This window comes from Andrena cerasifolii, chromosome 5, assembly GCF_050908995.1.
Source record: "Andrena cerasifolii isolate SP2316 chromosome 5, iyAndCera1_principal, whole genome shotgun sequence".
Classification (NCBI taxonomy): domain Eukaryota; kingdom Metazoa; phylum Arthropoda; class Insecta; order Hymenoptera; family Andrenidae; genus Andrena; species Andrena cerasifolii.
Genome location: NC_135122.1, coordinates 7,363,421 through 7,383,929, shown reverse-complemented (window position 1 = coordinate 7,383,929; position 20,509 = coordinate 7,363,421). Strand labels below are relative to the sequence as shown.

At 46.2% G+C, this 20,509-nt stretch overlaps 2 protein-coding genes across 3 annotated transcripts; both read left to right on the top strand.

The window, feature by feature from the left end:
* Positions 1 to 71: 71 nt before the first annotated feature.
* Positions 72 to 4,226, top strand: LOC143369434 (nucleoplasmin-like protein). 2 transcript variants are annotated; one of them, XM_076813342.1, is made up of 5 exons: positions 72 to 265; positions 522 to 637; positions 1,411 to 1,624; positions 1,974 to 2,050; positions 2,369 to 2,682. In XM_076813342.1, the coding sequence occupies exons 1-5, from the start codon at positions 244 to 246 to the stop codon at positions 2,453 to 2,455; spliced, it is 516 nt and encodes a 171-aa protein (XP_076669457.1). In that variant the 5' UTR covers positions 72 to 243; the 3' UTR covers positions 2,456 to 2,682. The 2 variants fall into 2 exon arrangements, with proteins under 2 accessions (XP_076669457.1, XP_076669456.1); XM_076813341.1 differs by lacking the exon at positions 2,369 to 2,682 and adding an exon at positions 2,914 to 4,226 and having other exon boundaries at positions 76 to 265.
* Positions 4,227 to 4,746: 520 nt separating this feature from the next.
* Positions 4,747 to 6,240, top strand: LOC143368826 (uncharacterized). Its single transcript, XM_076811931.1, has 5 exons — positions 4,747 to 4,860; positions 4,916 to 5,057; positions 5,122 to 5,522; positions 5,583 to 5,785; positions 5,869 to 6,240. The coding sequence occupies exons 1-5, from the start codon at positions 4,747 to 4,749 to the stop codon at positions 6,161 to 6,163; spliced, it is 1,155 nt and encodes a 384-aa protein (XP_076668046.1). The 3' UTR covers positions 6,164 to 6,240.
* The last annotated feature ends 14,269 nt before the right edge of the window (positions 6,241 to 20,509 follow it).

Below are 20,509 nucleotides of genomic sequence, written 5' to 3'. Positions count from 1 at the left end.
GCTCGTAATAGTGGCGAGCGCATGGACCAATGAAAGACGAGAACGTATTCTAGGCGCGCAAGGCCGAGTACGCGAAACTCATTTGCTACGCGTTCATCTAGCACGTGCGACCACTGTTCTTCGCGCAGTGACCGTTGTGCGCGCGGCGTCTTTGGCTTCTCCACTCTCGTACGGCACGCACACTCCAACAGGGCTCCTCTACACGTCCGCTAACGGGAATCCTTTAATATCAGATCGATCGCCATGGCAGAGGAGTATCTCTACGGTAAATATCAGCAACTGTGTCACCGTGATCGTCGTGGCCGCTTTATTTCGTAGCGCACGCGGATACTTTCGGCGCCGTTTGCCATCCGACGCGAGCGGTGCTATGGTCGAGACGCCGGCTGGCTTTCGGCCATTGTGACGAGCCCCCATTGTCCCTAAAGAGCTAACGAACGTTTCCCGTTTTTCTGCCCAACTATGATTCGACGGCAAGCGTCCCCGATATTCTGTGCGCGTACTATCGTGATTTGTGTGTCCAGGAATCACCCTCGAAGGACCCAACTCCAGCGAGGTATGGGATCCAGAGCACAAGAACGACGACGCAGACGGGACAAACCAACATTTCGGTGCCGATCAGAAGCTTATCATAAAAATGGTAAGTCGAGAGATGTCGTGGAGGTGGTCTCCCACGGGTTGTCCTATTCTTTGTCTAGTCTGTATGCATCGCACGCCGCATCGCGAACTTTTCATAGTCATCCGTTACGAGCGACGGGTTCCCATCGACGCGCGATTTCGTCCACAACGGTTTTCCCATTCCTATCCACGATGTAGCCTTCGATTTACCCGATGCCTGCGGTCTCTAATTTCTACGAGCAACATAACATATCTCCCGATACAGTTCTATTTAATCATTACAAGAATGTGCGGCCACTGTTTGGCGTCACCGCTAATCCCGATTTTTTCAAGCGCTTTATCACGTCTTGCTACGTTTGCGCGCGAATATTTAACAAATGAATTGAAAAAAATCACCGTGCCCTTCAAGCTTCTGACTCAGCGAGCTGACTTAACTCGCCTTGGATTTCGAATTTTCGAGAAATTAAGAAACTCCCCCTGAAGGGTTTCGAACGTATCGATGGCGCGTTCATTAATTAAGAATTTATACATATTCAGGCACGGAGATGTTCGTTAATTTTACGTAAATTTAACAACGTCCGCATACGTATATAGATTCGGAATGTTTGTTGAAAGGTTTTCAAATAGTTTCTTTCAATAGCCACAGCCGTAAGTTATGACCCATAACCTTTGATTGTGTAAAATGTAAGGAAATGTAAAGTTTATTGATAAACCCAGACGAAATAAAAAGTTACATATATAGAAGCTCGCGATTTCTAAGTGGTGAATTGGTGTATATTTGTCTGATTTTTGTAGGCACTTTTAGGTCCAGAGGCTAAACCTGGCGAGCTTAACGTACTACAGGTAGAAGCAATGGGGCTGAAGGGCCCTACTAAAACACCGATTGCCTTGTTGGAGATGGGAAGAACCGCACAGGTCATGTTAGATCTGAGTTTTCCTGACCCTCCAGTCACATTTACTTTGGTTAAAGGCTGTGGCCCTGTTCACATAGTAGGACACAATCTTCTTGGTAAGAGCTTCCATCATTTTTCAGTTCGCATCGTGTTGAAAGTTATTCGGCGAAGGGCGATAATTATAACTAGGCGCCTTTTAATAAAATTCATGGCAAACTTTCATACAATTCTGATGCAAAATTATTGAAGGTTTCAATCGATGGTGGGTCCATGTCTTAGAAAAAAATTTATAGATTCAATTCGACCAGGCTTTACGCTCGTATTTTTGTGTTGGAGAAAGATAGTTGTTGGAAATTCTTTATGCTCAGAAATCTGTTGTTGCGAGGCATAGTTAGGCATTCTTAGCAGAGTTAAAGGAACTTCTAACGTAAGATCAAGTAATTTCATGCTAACTCTAATTTTTAGGTACGCATATGGAGGAGTTTGACGATATGGATGATGAAATGGTAGAGGAAAACATCGATGATGACGATGATGATAAGGTACAAAGAACTTAATAATTTCTCAAAGTTAGTCGAGCGGATGCATGCAATTTTGTACATGTACATATTAAAAGTTTCTCAAATGTTCACCATCGAGAGAAAAGAGTGTATTTCTGACTGACATTCTGAATAAAGATTTACGAGTGATACGAGACTCGAGGCAAAAACGTGACGCAGAGCATTTTCAAAAAATATGAACTCGTGACATACATACAAACAGACCCGTCTGAAACGAATGGTTCTAGTTATACTTTTATTATGTATGTTGACAGAAGCCATAGTATTTGATATTCTATATATTAGGAATACAAATTTCAGGTGCCACAAAAGAAACGAAAACACTCTACAGAGGGTAAAAAAAATGGCACGAAGCGTGCCAGGACGGATGAAGCTGTAGACAAGTAGAATGCTAATATTAAAATGCTGCTATTCAAACATCCTCCAAAAACGAGTTTTATCAAGAATATTTTCAAGTCACGTTACTTTAACATTAAGGTTTGGGGAGGGGGAGGGCTCCGAACATCATTATCTAAGGAATAAACGAAAGTCGTGGATATACTTTCTGCGTTTGTGTTCTCATTCCATGTGTCTGTTTTAATTTTTTGCATAATAAATCATCCCATTTCGAAACAGTTGCTTTTATTCTTTATTCATCTTGTTTCCTCTTTTTCCATATTTGCGTTCGTAGTCACGATATTGCAACAGAAGGAAACGCATTAGAATGTCAGTAATACAATCTTTCGCCTCGATGATAGAAAAGAAAATACGTTAATTTCTTCGACAGCTTTCTACCTGATTATTATTTACAGTTGCACTTATGAAATTGTTCAGTTTCTATATGGTCTCTTATTTCGATATGTTAGGAGCCAGAAGACGAGGAAGACGAGGAGGATGAGGAGGATGAACCCAAGAAGAAGAATGCCAAATTAACAACTGCAGCCAAATACAAAAATCAAGCCAATAAGAACAAGAAAAAATAAACACGAGCCTTAAATACTATGGAAACACAAACTTTTAAGTTAGGCTAATAAGCGTAAGTCCATCATTATCATCCGCATTTCTGCGAATCTAGTATCGTTTCATCAGTTTATCAGTTTATCAGACGACATACGTTGCCTTCCACGTTTTTACAACACAACTGGACTAAAAGGTATACAATATCATTTCAATTTTTGTTGGTCCACGGACAATACATTTGAATCGAGCAGCGTGAACTTCTTAACGCGAGAAAGATAGGCGAGAACTTCTTGCAACATTTCGATCGTTTCTGTAAGCTCTATTCAGCCGAAACATTTCTCGACATGCCTTAGAGGAATGACCCTTAAAACGTATTAGACAAACTCTATGGGATATTAAAAAATGTGAATCAAAAATTTATTTTTTTGACAAAATTTTATGGAGTTGAATGTTCAGAGGGCATTCTTCTGAGAGCTGATCGCGCACAACTTGCCCTTCGCCTTGTAACGGAATTAAACAGAGAAATAGAATCGAGATTAACAGGAAATCCGTGAGAACGCGTGAACACGCTCTTTAAGAGGGTAGCTGCGAGAACGTTTGGCCCAGTTGTTGTTCATAAAGTTAGTGGAAAGCGCGGACGGACCTACAGTGAAGGTGTACTTGTATTATTTCCTTTTTTGTCTTCTCCGATGCCGTGTTCACACATCGACACTTCCAGTGATACGCGAACGTACACTACCTTTAACCGTAGCCATGTAAATGCGATTCAGTAAACGAAGTTATTATACCGTTTAAAAGAAAAGAAAAACCATTGCGAAGATAACGTTCCAGTGTAATTTATTATTTTCGTGTGTACAAGATGGGGGAAAAGGGTAATAGTCACAGAGAGGGAACCCTTGCGCCAGATTGTTATTAACGACTGTAAAGAGGGTTACAAAGAGAAACAAAAAAAAAAGAAAACGATGATAAGGTCAGAATTAAAAGAAAGAAACATATTTACGCGTCATCTCGACATTCATTCCATTTTGATGAAAGGATTACAGAAGAGGAGGTTACAGGTGTACTACACAACACAATGTGATGCTCTTACATCCCGTGTTATGCGATGAAAGCATATGTAAAGCGTGTATAAAACGCGCCCATGCGATTGATAAGTAGTCTGTACACCTATTTTGTACATATACGATACAATAAAAAATTTCACAACTTTTAATCAGTATCGCACGATGTAACAGTTCTTATTCGAAACATCTTTCCATCTGTGTATGCGAAGAGTTGTTCATGCTATTTTGCTAAATCGAAGGCTGCTGTTGAGTAGAGCTTCCCTAGGTTAAGGAATCTTGCGGTATCTAAACGTCTGTCATTTGTCGATGTAATTGGGCACGTTTACTAGTTTAATGAAAATGACTTTTCGTCATTATGTGATCGAAAGAAATTGCGCGTTTGTACGGCTCTCAAGGTAGCAACTGAGAACATGTCGGTGACCTGTATTGTATAAAAATTACATATCCTTTATCCTGTAACAAGGATCCTGAATCTCTCTGCGAATAAACAGAACCTGAAAGACTCGTAAATTAGTTTATCGGCTAAATTTTATTTGTAAATTGTGATAAGTCATTTACTAATCTCGGAACTAACGATATAATAGCACACTTTTGATGCAGTGCGATTTGAAGTTAGGAAAATTGTGCGATTAATATTCAGACTGCTCGTTAGTACGTAACATTCGCTATTATGATATGCAGAATATCGGATCCAGGGACAGCTTGAGTAAAAATGTAGATGCGAAAGTATTTTGTACAAATACGCAGTGCCAAATTGGGAGCGAGGAACTAGCGAACTTACGCCAGCAGGTATAAACCCTTCTATCGATAATTGGTGAACGAAATTAACGTGAATAATTAAAAGGTGACAGATCTGAAAGAAACGGTTGTCTCCCTAGAGAACATCATAAAGATAAAGGACGTACAACTGGCGAACACGCAGCGAGATAACGAGCGCTTATCAGTGGAGTTAAAGAAACAGCAAAGATGCGTGAGGAATATCAAACGTAAGACTTTCAGAATCTTCCTTCGATTTTATTGTAACCTTTAAGCGTACGGAATTAATTTTAGAGCAGTTGGACGACGAAAGGTTCTTCTACCAAAGAGAAAAGGATTACTTCAATGATGAAATACAACGACAGAAAACACGGTGCGTCAGTGGAACGTCGAGATTGCGGCAGCAACAAGAAAAACTCGAGTACAAAAAAGATTTTTTGGAGGAGGAGAATAGGTCGCTCAGGGAACAGTTAAAAGAGAAAGCCGAGACCACGTACAATTTGTGTATAAAGTTCCTGCGTATGAAATACGCGAAAGATTCATTGAGACAGAAGCTGGATCAATTGTTAAACGAGCATCTGCAAGTAATGGCGGATATGATGGAAAAACTGGACGAGGGCAGAGGCGAGCTGAACATCATTGTTTCCGAGAAATTTCAAGAGGCTCTGCCTTTGAGTAAAGCGAAATTTTTGCAGGTCGGTTGTTTGTCAATGTAAAGCTTGTATTTGTTATAAGAAAGATTGTTACACTGCCAGGTGGTGCAAAGAAACGCCCGGCTAGTTCACGAGAACGCGATGCTTAAAGTTCAGATACAGCAGCTCACGTTAAACATAGAGAAACTGAGGTGCTGCACCCAAAAACCCAAGTTGATTAACGTGGATGCGAAAATTATTACCAAACTTGCCGAACAAAGTGGGAAAAAGTGCAGCAGGGAATCCACGAAATGGCTGCCGTTTCAGTAAGAAAGTTCTTCGCTACTCGTACGAATCTTTCATCTCGGTTCGACATGCAAATTCATCGGATTCCCTTGTCGATAATTAGATTGAATGTAAACGACACTGAAAAGTGTTCGTCGCTCACTAAACCCTCGACCCGCCAGAATTCCGTGGATTATTCCGGAGACGCGAAATTGCTATCGAAAATTCGAGGGAACCCATCGAGAAAGTACGCGGACACCGCAGCACGACAAATTCAAACTAAAAAAGCGAGGGAATTACGAACGGAGTGCGTACGCAGCGCACCGGACATCGTGCGGACGGAAGCTCATCAAAGTTGTGCAACGATTTCTCGGACGGACTCGTTGGTCGATTTTCGCGATGCCTCCACGAATACCTGACAAGAGAAATTGCTTGAAAGCTCTTTTGTACAAATGTAAATGTATAAATATCCCTTTGTATTCCTGTTCTTTAAAAAAATAATATGTATCGACTGTGCATCGCATGCAACATATTTTAAAAAAGGGTATGTATCGGCGGTAGAGTGTACGATGTACCACCAGAGACCAGGTATAGAATAGTGATTGTAACGCTACGCGTGGTAGGAGTTAGATTTCACCACGGGTAATACTAGGTCATTCGAAACCCGCGATTTACAAATGATTCTGTCAGAATAACAATTTAAAGATCGTTTTATAAACATATTCCGTGCAACGACCGAGAAAGAAGGATCACAACAAAACAAGAACACATACGCCTTTTAACCTTGCTGCCCTATTCGGGTTTATTTAACGCAAAACAAATTTTTTTAACATACAAATGTATATAAACAACAACATTATTTGTGGAAGACATGCTTTCATGATGTAAAAAACAATGTTCAATCGATCTCTTCGGTTTAAATACAGAATCTGGGGGACTGCCAAGCGATCACACGTTTAAAAGAAATTCAGGACAGAAGGGAAGACGAAGGGTTTATGGGTCGGTAATAGAGTTTGGGTGGCGACACGACATCCATAAGGTGATGGGTCTATCCTATACCTCGTCTGTGGCGACACGAATATTCATAAGGTGATAGGTCTATCCTATACATCGTCTGTAGATGTACCAACTGCGCGATGAAAGTAGTTCGCTTCAGTAAAATCTTTCGAGTGCGCTGCACCAGATGGCGCGCTTGTCCTCAAACACAAAGCAGCTTCTAGTTTCGTTTGTTCAGTGCTCGGATCGGCGTGAATTAGTTTAGTACAGTTTTGGTGTAAAATTCGGTATAAAAACCGCCGTCGCAATTGTATGCTTGGAGCCTCGTGGCTCGTGTCAGCCGAGCGCAGTGCGGGCTTTAAGCATTGACACACTGGGCAGTCGCCAGGGGCCCCATGATAGTAGTGGTCTCCAAATACAAGACATTTTTATTCCCGTGCGCGAGGGAGTGCTTCGGAAACCTGGTATGTAGCAACAATATTTATAACGACATTGTAAATAACACCATTACTCTGCTGTCGCTACTGTAGCAAAGTACTTCAATTAATGTCGAGATACTCGAGTCCATAACGGATACTATTTTCCATAGCCGTAAAATTAGTGGATCTAATAAATCCCCAATGCAACGTTCAACTCGTTAATTGGAATAATCGTGCGGCATATACAACGCCACCTGAGGTTCAGGTAGCTCGCCAAACGGGGTGGTCGATGAGTTGCTTGAAATTGGCGCCATTTTATGAAATTTCTTCTCTACGTAATCGCCGTGTATTTCATGCTAGCAATTCGGGATATTTGATCATATTATCGGATACTCAGTTAATACTAAGGGAAATGGTGCCGTTCTTTTTCTGAAGGAGGCACGACGCGATATTATCGGGAGAAATATCGCAGGGTAGCCTCAATTACGGCGTTCGTTCGTCGATACCCGTGAAAGCGAGGGCCGTGGCGAGGAATCGTCGTGGCCCCGGGTGCTTATAAACGTCATTACGACAGAGAGGCTGTGATTACGTTAGAACGACGGGGCTACGTGGCGGGAGTGTGGGGTGGAAACGAAACGGTGGCTCGAAGAGGGCCGATGTATCCTCGTCTCCTTCCCTCCCGCTTCGCCTCGCGAGCCGCGCGGCGCGGCGCGGAGCCGGTTCGAGGCGAAGCCGGGTTTTAACGATCGGTCATTAAGTCGCGAAGAAAATTGAGACGTCCACCTCTCGGTGAGCTCATACCCAATTGAGTAGCGGCCTTAATACCCCTTATGTATTATCCGGTAGGCGAAGCACCTTGTTAAACGGATCCGCCATTTCTTCTTCTCACTTCGTGTTTTTCCATCGCGAGGGGATCGCGCTCGATCGAAGGCCCGACATCGTCGTAACAGTTCCTCGTTCCTCCTCACCCCTTTTTTCATCTACACAGGGTCCGCTCACCCTTTCCATTATTCTTTTCTCCTCCAACTACTACGCGCGAGCGTAGTTTAGAAATAACCCAAAAGTCGGAAAATCGATGTTACGGAAAAGTTGAGTTTTGAGCTCTTCAGCAACTTGTTCCCCCATTTGGGGGTACGAAAAGGGGCATTCGATTTGTAGACGTGTTCCCAGTTTAGGTTTAGGCTCACCCCCTTTCGTGGTTTTAGATTTAAAGGATTTAAAGGAAGATACTTCTCCTTGATCCTAAATTGGACGATTCGAATCGAGCTACGCACTCGTGCGACACCTGTGTGCGTTTTCCCTATTGAAGCGTAATTCCCGTCGATAGGTTAACGAGAAATCCAGCATTCCGTGACACGCGTTTAATCCTCGTGTGACGTATATTTTCCCCCTCGGTGTGTCGGTACTTTGAGTAATGGGCGCGGAGAACGTAACCGTCGATCCTGATTACGGATCCTGATTGGGAGCATTAGTGCGCGCGCCCGTTATCGACCATCAGACGTCATGTACGGTGCAAGCTTGGCATAAATACGCCACGAAAGACAGTAGATCCACGAAGGATTTCGATGCACGTCAAATGATAGCCTGCGATCGGTAAACCTTCGGACATGCATTATTTCAAGGCTTCCCGATTCGCTTGGTAACTTGGTACCTAGACTAGGAAAAAATTAGCTTCGAAGTACACCGAATTGGGTGTCTTACTTATCCTCACGCACGTGCTACGATTGCATTTCGCGATTAGACACGATATGACACGTGTCGAGGAATAAATCGCTTGGCTAAATTGGGAAACTTGGGCGCTGCAGCTGTTTAGCTGATCTTTGGGTCTACTGATACCTCAGCACTTACTGTTTGGCTGAAGGCTTCTAGGTTCTATAGGTTCTGGATTCTATATTCTATAGGTTCTGGGTTCTAGATTCTATAGGTTCTGGGATTTAGATTCTATAGGCTCTGGGTTCTAGATTTTATGGGTTCTAAGTTTCATAGGTTTTGGGTTCCTTAGGTTCTATAACTTCCATAGGTTCTAGGTTCTAGGTTCTACAGGTTCTACGTTCTAGGTTCTACGTTCTAGGATCTAGGTTCTAGGTATAACGAGTATTTTGAGGAATAAAAAGGAAGGAAATAAAATAGGTGTTATAAGATCGGTTTGCTAACGAAGTGACACCTACTTATCTTCCTCTTCGGTGGGTTTGAAATTGTCCGTTGATTGAACCAGAATTTCCCAGGAATAGGCTTCCCGGTTGCGCATTGAATGGCTAGGTGGCTGTAACGAATTCAGAAGCGTAAAAGCATCTCGCGAGCAAGTCGCATTAGCAAAGGGGGCATCCGTTATCGGCGATCGGGCGCCGCTGAACAGGGCGAAACCGGTATAAATATGCCGTCAAAGGACAAGCAAGATGACAGCTGCCGTACATACGTAATATTTCATCGCTAACAAGCGGGCAACGCGCGACTCGGGCCCGGTTATGCCATCCATTGTCGAAGATTACATCGTTATTTCATTGTTTTACCCGCCGATTCAAATTCGCTTTTTGCTCGCCGCCTCGCGCGGCATACATGAATCAATATGTTCCGTAATAATCGAGTTATCGCGGGACGCAACGTTTCCCTCTGACAACGCAGAGGAAGCGAGAGAGTTGTCGTGAGAGTAGCGTTCGTTCCCCGCCTTGGGAACATCCTCCGACGTCGTTCTTCATCGACGCGTCACCTTCAACCCTTTTACTCTCAATCCACTTTCGATTATTCGTCCCGACGACCTTAAGCAGCCTGTCCTCGGCATAAATTACCCCCAAGATTCACCCCCGGTGTACCTTTTAGAGTCTAAACTTCATTTAACTGTTCCGCAAGATTCTCTCCACGCAACACACTTTCTGCCCCGACTGCGAAGCGCCAAACTCGGTTCCCAAGCTGCTCCTACCACCCGCGCCTCAAATTACACTCCTCGAACACTCAATACCGTGTCCCATAGCCGCGCAGCAGAGAATCTAGAGCTAACGATCCGATCGGTAGCGCCAGGTTCGCTAGGCAGGTCACAGGGGCCGTCGAATTTTCTGCGAACGGCCGCGAGTCGAAATTAATTAGGTCCTTCGCAGGAAGAGCTCGGCTGGGAAGGATATCGAGCGTCGAAGGGTGGCGGGGACGAGGCCAATCGTGCGCCTTCATTGCCCTCGACGCGTTTCAGGCCGTGAGCGTTAATTGGCCGGACCAATTAATTCCAACAAGTTCGCTCGGTGCGATTAGTGCCCGCGTACGTGGTGGTGTGGTGTGGCGGTGTGTTGCGCACACACGTCCCGCTCTCTCTCTCTCTCCCCTTCATCTCATCCTCCTCCGCCTTCTCTTCTCCTCTCTGTCTGCCGTAACAAGCAGAAGCTACGGACACCGATCTGCCCCCGGAAAACGAAGAACCTGTTCCACACGCGGTGGAGGTTTCTCGCATTCTCGGCTGCTCCCGCGACACCAGATACCGTCGTTGTTCCACCGTGCCTTCGGGTGAACAGGAATCGGACGCAATAACGAAAACACAAATTACGGGAGCACCGAGCGCCGATCGTCTCGGGACGATAATCTTCTCCGGGCTGCCGGTGGTCGGGAGATTACCGCCACTGTCTCTCCCGCGGATACCCGACTCCCTGGGGCCTTCTTTTTCACCTCCTCAGATCCACAAGCACGTCGATAATTGGGATTATCGGCGGACAGTCGCTGATTCGATGCATCCTTCATGAAGAGTGGAACTCGTAGCTACAAAGAGAACCTTGTTGCTGGAGATACATTAGAGTTTGAATAGAGTCTCCAGGTGCTTCTACGTGGTAGCTCGAGCTAGCCTAGGAGATTAGACGGCGAGGATTGCTTTCGTTTCCCCGTGCACGTGGAATTCCTGATCTGTTAGGTCGAGCAGCCCCCCCAAACAAGATTTTGGGCCAAGCTTCGAACATCTCTGCCAATGCAGACTCCTGCTAAAAGCATAGGTTCGGGTGCCGACTCGTGGACGATATTTACGGTCCTCCCGCGGCGACGGATCCGTCTAAACGTCCCCGCAAAAGAAACTACAATTTTCACGAAAATACGGTGGTGGCAGCGTTCGAAAATTTATCGCGTCGGCACTCAGCTCCCTCGTCCGGCTATCGGCAGTGATCTCGATGCTCGCTGATAAAATATCTCCGTCGTCCTCGTTTGGACGAGCGCGCTCGCCTCGTTCTGTCTGGGACTTGATTGGTGCATTAAATACGCGAACGTATGCGTAACTTGGCCTGGAGCACATGAAAGACGATGGGAATAAAGTCGGGGAGTATAGTGGCAGCCTCCTCGCGGCACGTTCCGCGAGGAGAGCTGATCGTTCCTCTGAAACGGGGGCCCGAAGTAACCGTTGATGGGAAACCTAGTAATTTCGGTGTGTAATCGAAGGTAAATCTAGAGGTGGCATTTCTTGGGGGTTTAAAATCATTTCAAAGTATCTACGTCAATTTTATATTCGAAATTTATCCACAAGTAGGGTAGAGCAGCCGAATATGAGACCCATTTTTTAAAAACATCATAACTCCTGACTGAGAACACTTTTATTAAAATTCGATACACGTTTGAAAAGGAGAATATGTATTCTTTAGCAACCTACTGGAAAGTGCTATAACAAACATGCAGTTTCTTCGTAATAAAATAAAAACGAAAGTCATTCAAATAAGCAGATAGAAAAAATGGGTTCCTAATATGAGACCCAGTTTGTTTTTTCCTGAAACTTATTTTTTCTTTCTTTTTTTATAAAGTCTGTATGTGAAATCTATTTCTTCACTGTCGCAGTCTTCATAAAGACCTGCGCAAAACAAGCATTCTGTATCATAATTTTCTTTCTTAATCACTTTCATCATTCAGAATAATTTCTTCTTCACTCTCATCGGTAGAACTTTCGCGGGTCTCATATTTGGAAACAATAACACGATAACTATTAAGTAGCTTGTTGTTATACAACTTGTAAGCCTTAAACTCCATTGCAAGCACTATACAATAGTATTTGTGAAAATCATTATACACTTACCACTTTAGAGGTGTTTGTAATTATTCGAACCACTTCAAAAACTTTCTGCAAGGTATTTCGGAAACATGTGCTTGCTCAAGACGCTCAATTGATCACAATGCCACTGTGCGGAGAAAACAACTAATACACGGTTAGTTAATAAATAAACAGCATCGCTATGACGTTCAAGAGTTCGTCATATTCGGCTACATTACCCTACCTAAAACTCGTCGGTCAGTTGATAGAGGGAGCTGTATTACGTATAATATTATAATTCATCTTATCGCTAGAGTAACAGGGAACACTTGCCTATTAAGCGGGAAAACAGTGCCGCTCGGAAATGTGGTTGTATCGTGAATTTACCCGAGCAACGAGTCGCCGTTGAAAATTAGACTCGGGGCGCGTGTGTACCTTACGTCCGGAAAGTCCACCTATGAGTCTAAAAGGTCCAGCGGTGGCACGGCGGAGAGAAGGTAAGCCGGAGGTTGATTTATCGGCCAATTAGTCCACCGTACCGGGTGCGCTTCTCTGCTGCGTCTCACCTTCCAGATGATATCCCGGCAAAGACCGGCACATGGGTTAAAACGGCGGCCGGGCGACGGGCGAGGGGGGACAGGAGAGAAAAAGAGAAAGAGAGGAGTGCAGTGCCGTAACTATTCGATCCTTCAAAATGGAATCCTTCCCAGGGAAAATAGCGCCCCTTCGATCTCTTCCACGGCCAGTCTCAACTTCAATTCCACTTTCCGTCCATCACTAGCTCTTATCCTACCAGCTACAGCTCTTCAAACTTTTCTTCGGCCTTGCAAAGAAGTATCGAAATGTCCAAGGATCTTCTGATTCCGAGGGGTTGGTGAGGGGGCCGAACGTTTGCGACGCGATACAACCGCGAGCGGAGGAAAACAGATGTTGCGCCCCTCTGTGTCGTGGGAACGACGATATTTGTTTGACACGAGATACCAGATCTCGTCTCTTTTTTTTTCCCACCCGGTCGTCTCTTCTCTGGCCAGCTTACAACGGCTCCATTAGGCCCTCGGATCTATCCAAATCTGTGGTCTGCGGTTAATGGTACAAGCATCCGTTCGGAGCTGCGAGGCGCGGCCTATCTGCTCCGTGGCGTTTGTCACCGCGGTGCCGTTCAACGTTTAACCCAACGTTAGCGTCTTCGTCTCCGGGGGCGAAAATAGACGGCTGCCTGCCCTCCGCTCGAGTCGTTCCCAGAAAAATGCCTGACGCTCGGGGAAACAAGATTAAAAGGCACTCTCGGTGCGCCTGCACAACGGCCGACGCGCGTCACTGCGAGAAACCGAGGACACGCGCTTGAGGCTGAGTCCCCAGGATAACGAGAGTGATTCCGCTTGATAAGGTGTCCCAGTTTATGAACTGGCCGCGGCGTAGGTTCTTCAACTGGCCATTCGATGCAAGGTTCACGGCGATAATCGAGAGCTTTGGTCGTGCCGAAGATACGAGCCGAAGGCTTGGGAACGATTTTTCAATCTGTTTAAGGCAAAACGTTTCACGGTCATCGGGAAATTAATATCCACTGAAACTTTACTTCCCAATCGTTCGAATGGCGTGGTGGAGCGCGCGGCTCGCCCTCCGCGGAACGAATGAAAATGTAAATCCTGAGAAATGAAGGGCGGAAAGCGAGAGCCTCGACCTCGACAGTTATTACGCCCGATCTCGCCGCGTTGTTCCCCTTATATCCCCGGTGGAAATGAAAAATGCGCCGCGACGACGAACTCGAAATGCTCGCCCAGCGTGGGGAACAATTACGTCGAACGAGGATCCGAGGGATTCACGATTCGCGGATCGCTCTTGCCGCGGTGGGCAACTCTGATAACAGTATTTCATCTTAAGGATGCTCCCTTTCCGCGGGACGCCTCCTGGTATCCACCTTTATGTACGAAACACTTTAAGCGGGTCGTGAATCAAGCCAGGGGGGTGGTTGGCGAAAATACGAGTGCTCGTTTCGAAACTCTTCCCTCGGAACTTCTTAACGCGGTATCGCGTCAGCTACTCGCGGCTTGATAAATTGCGCCCCGACTTTCTTCTGCCCTTGAACGTTCCATGTGTTAATTGACGAACGCCTCTTGTTAAGCGTCCGCGATCCTCCGGCCTGAATCTCGAAGCAGATTTATGTCCGTTTTTGCAAGCAGCGTTGGCCCGTTTCTTTCTGCGAATTCTCGCATGCCTGCGGCCGCCGAACCGCAGCGCGATGACACGCGCGTTAGCTAATGCCCGCAACACGACACGGGGCCCTTTCGCGCGCTCGTGATTTCCATTCTCTTTTTCGTGCCCCCTTAACGGTGCCCCCACGGTGTACGTGATGACTCGCCGCCGCTACCATTAGATCTGCCGGCTCGAATTTCAGTTGCGCCGCTGGCAAGCCAACCACGCGCTCACCTTTTCACAATTCCACGCTCGAATCCTGCCCGATTTCAGGCTCGATTCGCATTGCAACCGTTCGGCTGCGCTGCCGCGGCATTCGTCCCTTCACAGTTTCTGGAAAAACACTTTCTCTAAGGATTTCGAACCTCTGCGAGGTGGAACGGTCGCCACTGTACTCTTCAGAGCCGCGTTAATCTCAGACAAGCTTCCTATCCGCGAATTGACCCGTTATCGGTGAAAAATTGTTGGTAAATTTTCGAGTGGACGCCATTGCGAGCTCGCTTACGCGACGCACACCAATGGAGGCTGGTGATCGCGCGGATAAGCGGCGCAAGAGGTTTACGATTTTACTTTATTGCCCCGGGGACGATGCATTGTCAAAATGTGTTATGGCCGCGGTGTATAGAGCCTAGTTTAATATCCTGTCTGCGTTTAATCGTACCGGTATTAGAGTAGGAGGCCATGGGTGGTCCCATTAACTGTCCGCCACGTTGAAGCGGCTTTGCTTTACCTACCTCTGAATATTATATTCGACCTGTATTTGCGTTATTAGTTCCCCGATGTAACATCGTCAAAATTTTTCTTCCCCGCGAGATTGCCGATTAAAGCGTCGAAACTTTGAGCCCCTCATCCCTCGGGGTCGACGAAATTGAGGGGGGAACAACGGGGCGAGGTAATCTCGTTTACCACCGTCGTTTAATCCTGTTCCTTCAGGAGATTTCTATGGCATCTTTAGCTGAAAGTCGTGGGTAATTACTCCCTCGGCTGCTTCGTTAGATCTCGTCAATTTGTATGGCGATTCGAGTTGCACCGATAGAAACGGACGTTCCTGAGAGTCTCCTCCATTAATTGCCACCTTCTTCCAATGCGAAGGTACAGCGAACTAGCTGATACGGCTCTTAAATGGCGCGGTATATTCTACCGCGGGGTACAGTAGCAGCGGTTGATTTAGGTTGACACGATCGCACCGATAAAAACCGAGACTTTTTCAGCACAGAAGCCGCGGACATTTTCAATAGCCGCGGTGCGTGGCGTTAAGTAGTCATAGTCAATGGCAAAACGCGAGGTGAAAGTCGTCCATTATGGCGGGGCGTTAAAATCGTGATAAATTTAATATCATAGCCGGCGAGTGGACCGGACCAATCGCCACTGTGCCCAGATTTACGATCTGCGCGACAGTCCGTGCTTACCGCCCGTTACAATCGCCGATATTAATGTCGGGGCCGATAACAAATTAATGAAGTTAATTATACCGTGTTTCGATATGCTCCGCCCGTTCCAGGGCTTTATTTCGAGGACTCGGGCTTCGTGGGAACCTCGTTTCGCGAGGGCCTCGAGTTTCCACCGACCGATCGTCGGTGCAACCTCCCAGCGTTAACTACGTTGCGAATTATGGGAGGCTATCGCAATGCTCCAGTATTTCACCGCGCGATGCATCTCGGTCCGAGTGAATCGAGCAGCGACTAGAATTGAAGGGTAAGGGGAGAAAACCGGGAATGTCCATTTTTCGTGATTTTGCGATTTATAGTATATTATCAAAGCACCTTATCAAAAACGCAGGCCGTTTTGCTCGCAGTCAAACGGTCCCACGTGTTCCGCAGGCTATTGGCGAGAGACTCGGCTATAGTTCGCACACCGTAAATACGTGCGCGCGGTTTTTTGGTCTAAGGATGCACGTAGGTTGGCAGAGAGTCGAAGGTGCAGCAGATGCGCATGTACGCGGCCTGGAACACTATGTGTCGGTCGTAAAATGCGGGTCGCGGTTTAAATTTGTATTTGCAGAGCGATATAACTTCCCTCCGTTCGCTGGTTGACCAGGGAGCGAGTTTACCCTGTCCTCTGCTCCGCCGTCGATTTTCGGTTGCTTTGCGTGGAATCCGCGGATTGCTGATTGCTTGGATTATCCTTCGCGTAATCAGCGGCTCGTCATTCCTCCCGCTTCTGCTCGACATTCATTAATCCAAGGCCTATTGTATGTTCCTTACGTAAGCGAAGTAGGGTAAACTTGCCTAATTCGTACCTGCGCCTAAATCGTACTCCCGCTGTTTCTTTTAACCTGTCACAATCGTCCCTAGCGGTAGAAAGTGCAAAACAGTTAGCCATAAGCTATTAACAAGCCGAGTCACCATGTCGTCACTCCACAAAAAAATATAAATCAGGCAAGTTTTTCACAAAATGTGGGTACAGCGAGCACAAATGCGGGAATATATAGAAATACTTTTGAATACGTACGTGCTGATTGTAGTAATTAAATTTGAAAGTACGAATTAGGATAAGTATGGTACAATTTAGGAAAATTAATCCTAAATCGAACTTTTTTTTCTCTATTAAAAAAAAAAAACGTTTTTACGAATAGAAGTTGATTATTTTTTGTTGCTTGAGTTAATAAAACTGTTTATTCTATTAATAAACAGTTGATTGCCACTAATTTTGTTTCATTTTCCGTATTATTTTTCATGTAATAAGCATTTGTCCTTAAGGGGTACGATTAAGGCAAGTTTACCCTACCGCAATTTTCCTCGTCTCCTTCAGGATCGACAATCGAATTATCGCCGGTTTATATAACGAGATTCCCACGTTGGTATTCGAGAACCTATAAAACTCGCCGGGCGCGCAGCTTAAACGATCGATAAAGTATTAACAATGCAAAGTTTGAATTTGTCGTGCCACTGAATCGGTTGTTCTCCAATTTCGACCTTTTTTTAACTGTCCTCGTCGAGCACTCTTTCCTGTCTTTAATTATGAACCCTGAACTTGAAACGGGGGGAGGGCGGGGGGGGGGAGGAGGGTTCCAATCCTTTTTAAACAAAAAGGCAGAAGGGAGACGGAACAATGGGAATTACCAATTTTAATTTCCATCGGTAACCGATGGAAATCGCATTCAACGTGGAAGAATTTATTAAACCGTGAAACCGCGCTCGCTACCGGTGATTCTACGTGCAGCGACAAATAGCGACGATATTGTGTTTTTAATCAACTTATTATGCATATGTATGTTGACCGAGTCAAGCGAGCAGTCGAATTCGTTCGTGTCGAAAAAGAGATCGGTAAATTCGATAAGTATTCGTCGGAGGATGTGCTTGGTAATCGTTAGACGTCGAAATTTAACTAAACTCGTTAACTCGGGTGTCCTACGCGACTGCGCGAGACTATTCCGAAGACTATTCGATTCGCAGCTCATTCTTTCCTCCATTAATTACTGCCTAATGCTGAAGTTATGTGGCTTTATGTATAACCATAGTTCGTTTTCGACGATCGCGAAAGGCGGTACATATTCCTTGACGATCAATCACGTTTCGTGCACAGATTGCAGGTGCGCTTGCCCCTATCCTCCCCCTTGGCTTCCATCAGCCGCTCGTGCCCAGGATTACGCAAGATAAACGCTTTTAATTATTTTTCCCTCCCCCTAGCCAGCGAAACCCCGAAATCCCTTCGGCAAACACGGTTAATACGAATCAGCCCCCCGGGACAGGATGCAGTTCTTCACCCTCTATAGGCCGCTCTCGCCTCTTTCTCTCCCTCTCTCTCTCTCTCTCTTCCGCGCGCGTGTAAGTGGGTTTCAGGGGGCTTTACGCGCGTACACGCACGCGCGTGTAATGCCTGCATCGGCGTAGACGGGTCCATTCGCCGAGGGCCGCGATGCTTGCATCTGTGCGCTTGCATTTTTTTCGGCTGAGAGCTTCGATCGTTTTGACTCCCAGAAATGAATTTCGCGCTCCCCGGTTCCGCCGAACCTTCCCATTGATTTTGTGACTCGTGCGAGCAGAATCGTAGTGGACTCTTTGAAATCGTCGGAGAGTATTTGAAATATTCTCAGCCTGTGACTTCGAGTTCCTTGACAGGGTCGATGTGAATACAATCCAACGTCCCCAGTAAACGTTTTACCCACGGTGTACATAATCGCGCCCCGATTGAACGTAAAGGCCAAGTGCCTCGACTTGGACGCTATCTCCTTGTTTAACGAGAGCGCCGTTAATCGGCCATCGAGCTGCACAAATTTCCCAGGCGATCGTCGGGCTACGCCATTGCTTAGGAGATCGGGGCGCGAAGGGGATGCGAAGAAGGAGCAGAGGTGGAGATAGAGGGAGGCCGAGGTGGTTGGAGGGGTGCACACGTGGCGGGAGAGAGAAAGTGGCTCTTTTAACAGGCCATTATTGTGTGCCGGGGACATTTTCCCGGGCCATTATTGTATCTGACGATAAGTCGGGAGATAACAGAGTCGACCGGCGGTCCTGACATCCCCCGCCGTCCCTCTCGGGCCGCGTGCGCGCGAGAAAATCGGAATCGCTATCGAGATTCGATCGGTGACTAAGCGTTGTTTGTTAAGTGGCTCTTATTATCGCTCTCGTTATTCGATCGCGTCCCTCTCTCCCTTTTCGCGAGTGAAACGTCCGCTCGAGCCGTTGCGAGCTTCAGCGATAAACTTACAGTTAGAAAGAATCATTTATCAACCTTCTAAACCGGCGTTGAGTAGCTTTCCAAAGCAGCAGCGATGTACAGCTTCCCAGCCAGGGGACAACCGAAGCAAGTTGAAATAGACCGATGGTCTCGTGGCCGGCGATCTTAATTAGCCCCCGGGCCCAAGGTGGTCCAGCCAGCCATAGATTAGGAAACGCGGATAGGGGCCGTAATAACAAGTGACATTATCCCGTGGAGTCATAATTCCGCCCGCCACCGATAGACCCGGCGAGGCAGAAAAAGGAGGAAAGAGACGGAAGAGCGGAAGGGGGTCGGGACGGAGGCATTCGAGGGGGCAGCCCTTCAATTATCGAGCGCGGCTCGCCTCACGGCGGCCATGTTGCACGATCCGATGTGTCCAGGTTCGGTGTCCATTCTGGACACTCGGCTTCAGGACGGCCAGCGGACTCCAGCGGGACTATTGCATATGTATTATATGCGATTGTGTTCCGAGAAACTTCTGGCCGACATACGAGGACTCTGTCCAGGCTTCTCTCCTTCCTCCTCGGGCCAGGCCCGCGGTGCTCGCCTCTTCCTCTGCCTTCAGGGAACTCTACCAGAGTCACTTTGCACCTGGCTCGTGTTCGAGCTCGTTGCCAGCTCTCGTTTCGAGCCAAGTCCACCGCGTGATATCGTCTATCCCCCTTCCCTCCCCCATTTCCTCGCGCTCTTTTTTTCGACCCCGTTTCCTCTTCTTCTTCTCGCCGTTGCCCCTGTCGCTCTTTCTCTTGCTCCTTCTGCTTTATTGGGGGGTTGAACGGCAGCCGAACAAGAACGGATCGCGCTCCCGTCCATCTCGCCGCGGGATCGTGCGACCACTGTCGACACAACCACGGCAAATTCGATTCGGGATGCTTTTTTCCAGGGAGGATGATTGGGAGAGCACGTCGCGGAGAATGGTCCGACACGTTCCTTGAAGGGTGGATGCGATCGCACGCTGCTCCAGGTGATCGTGGTGGTCGCTTTTCTCTTCGCGTTCAAAGCTTAAGGGGTCATGCTCAGACAGGAGGCCGAAAAAAAGGGTGGTCTTTGGAAATTTTTTACTCAAAAGCTGTAAGACATTTCTCAAAAAATCTTCTTTCCTTTTAAGGATTGCATCTAGTACCGTGCATCGTAAATTTTTTATTTAAAAATATTTATCAATAACTAAGTTATTGTCCATCACTCGAAGGTTCTCTAAAAAAAAGGGGCTTCTGCGGTGACCACTGCTGCTCGAAAGTCGATCATCTAATATAAAAAATTCAAAGGAATTTACTTATTATATTATATTGTCTAGTATTTGAACGAAGGATTTTTTTATTCGATGCTTAGTTTTCTTTTAATTGACGAAAATCAGGCACGATTTATGATAAAAATTGAAACTTTTATAAACATCAGCCATTTTTTCCCAAATCAATGTTTCGAAAAATCCTTCGTTCAAATACTAGATAATATAATATACTCAGAAAATTCTTTTGAATTTTTTAATTTAGATGATCGACTTTCGAGCAGCAGTGGTC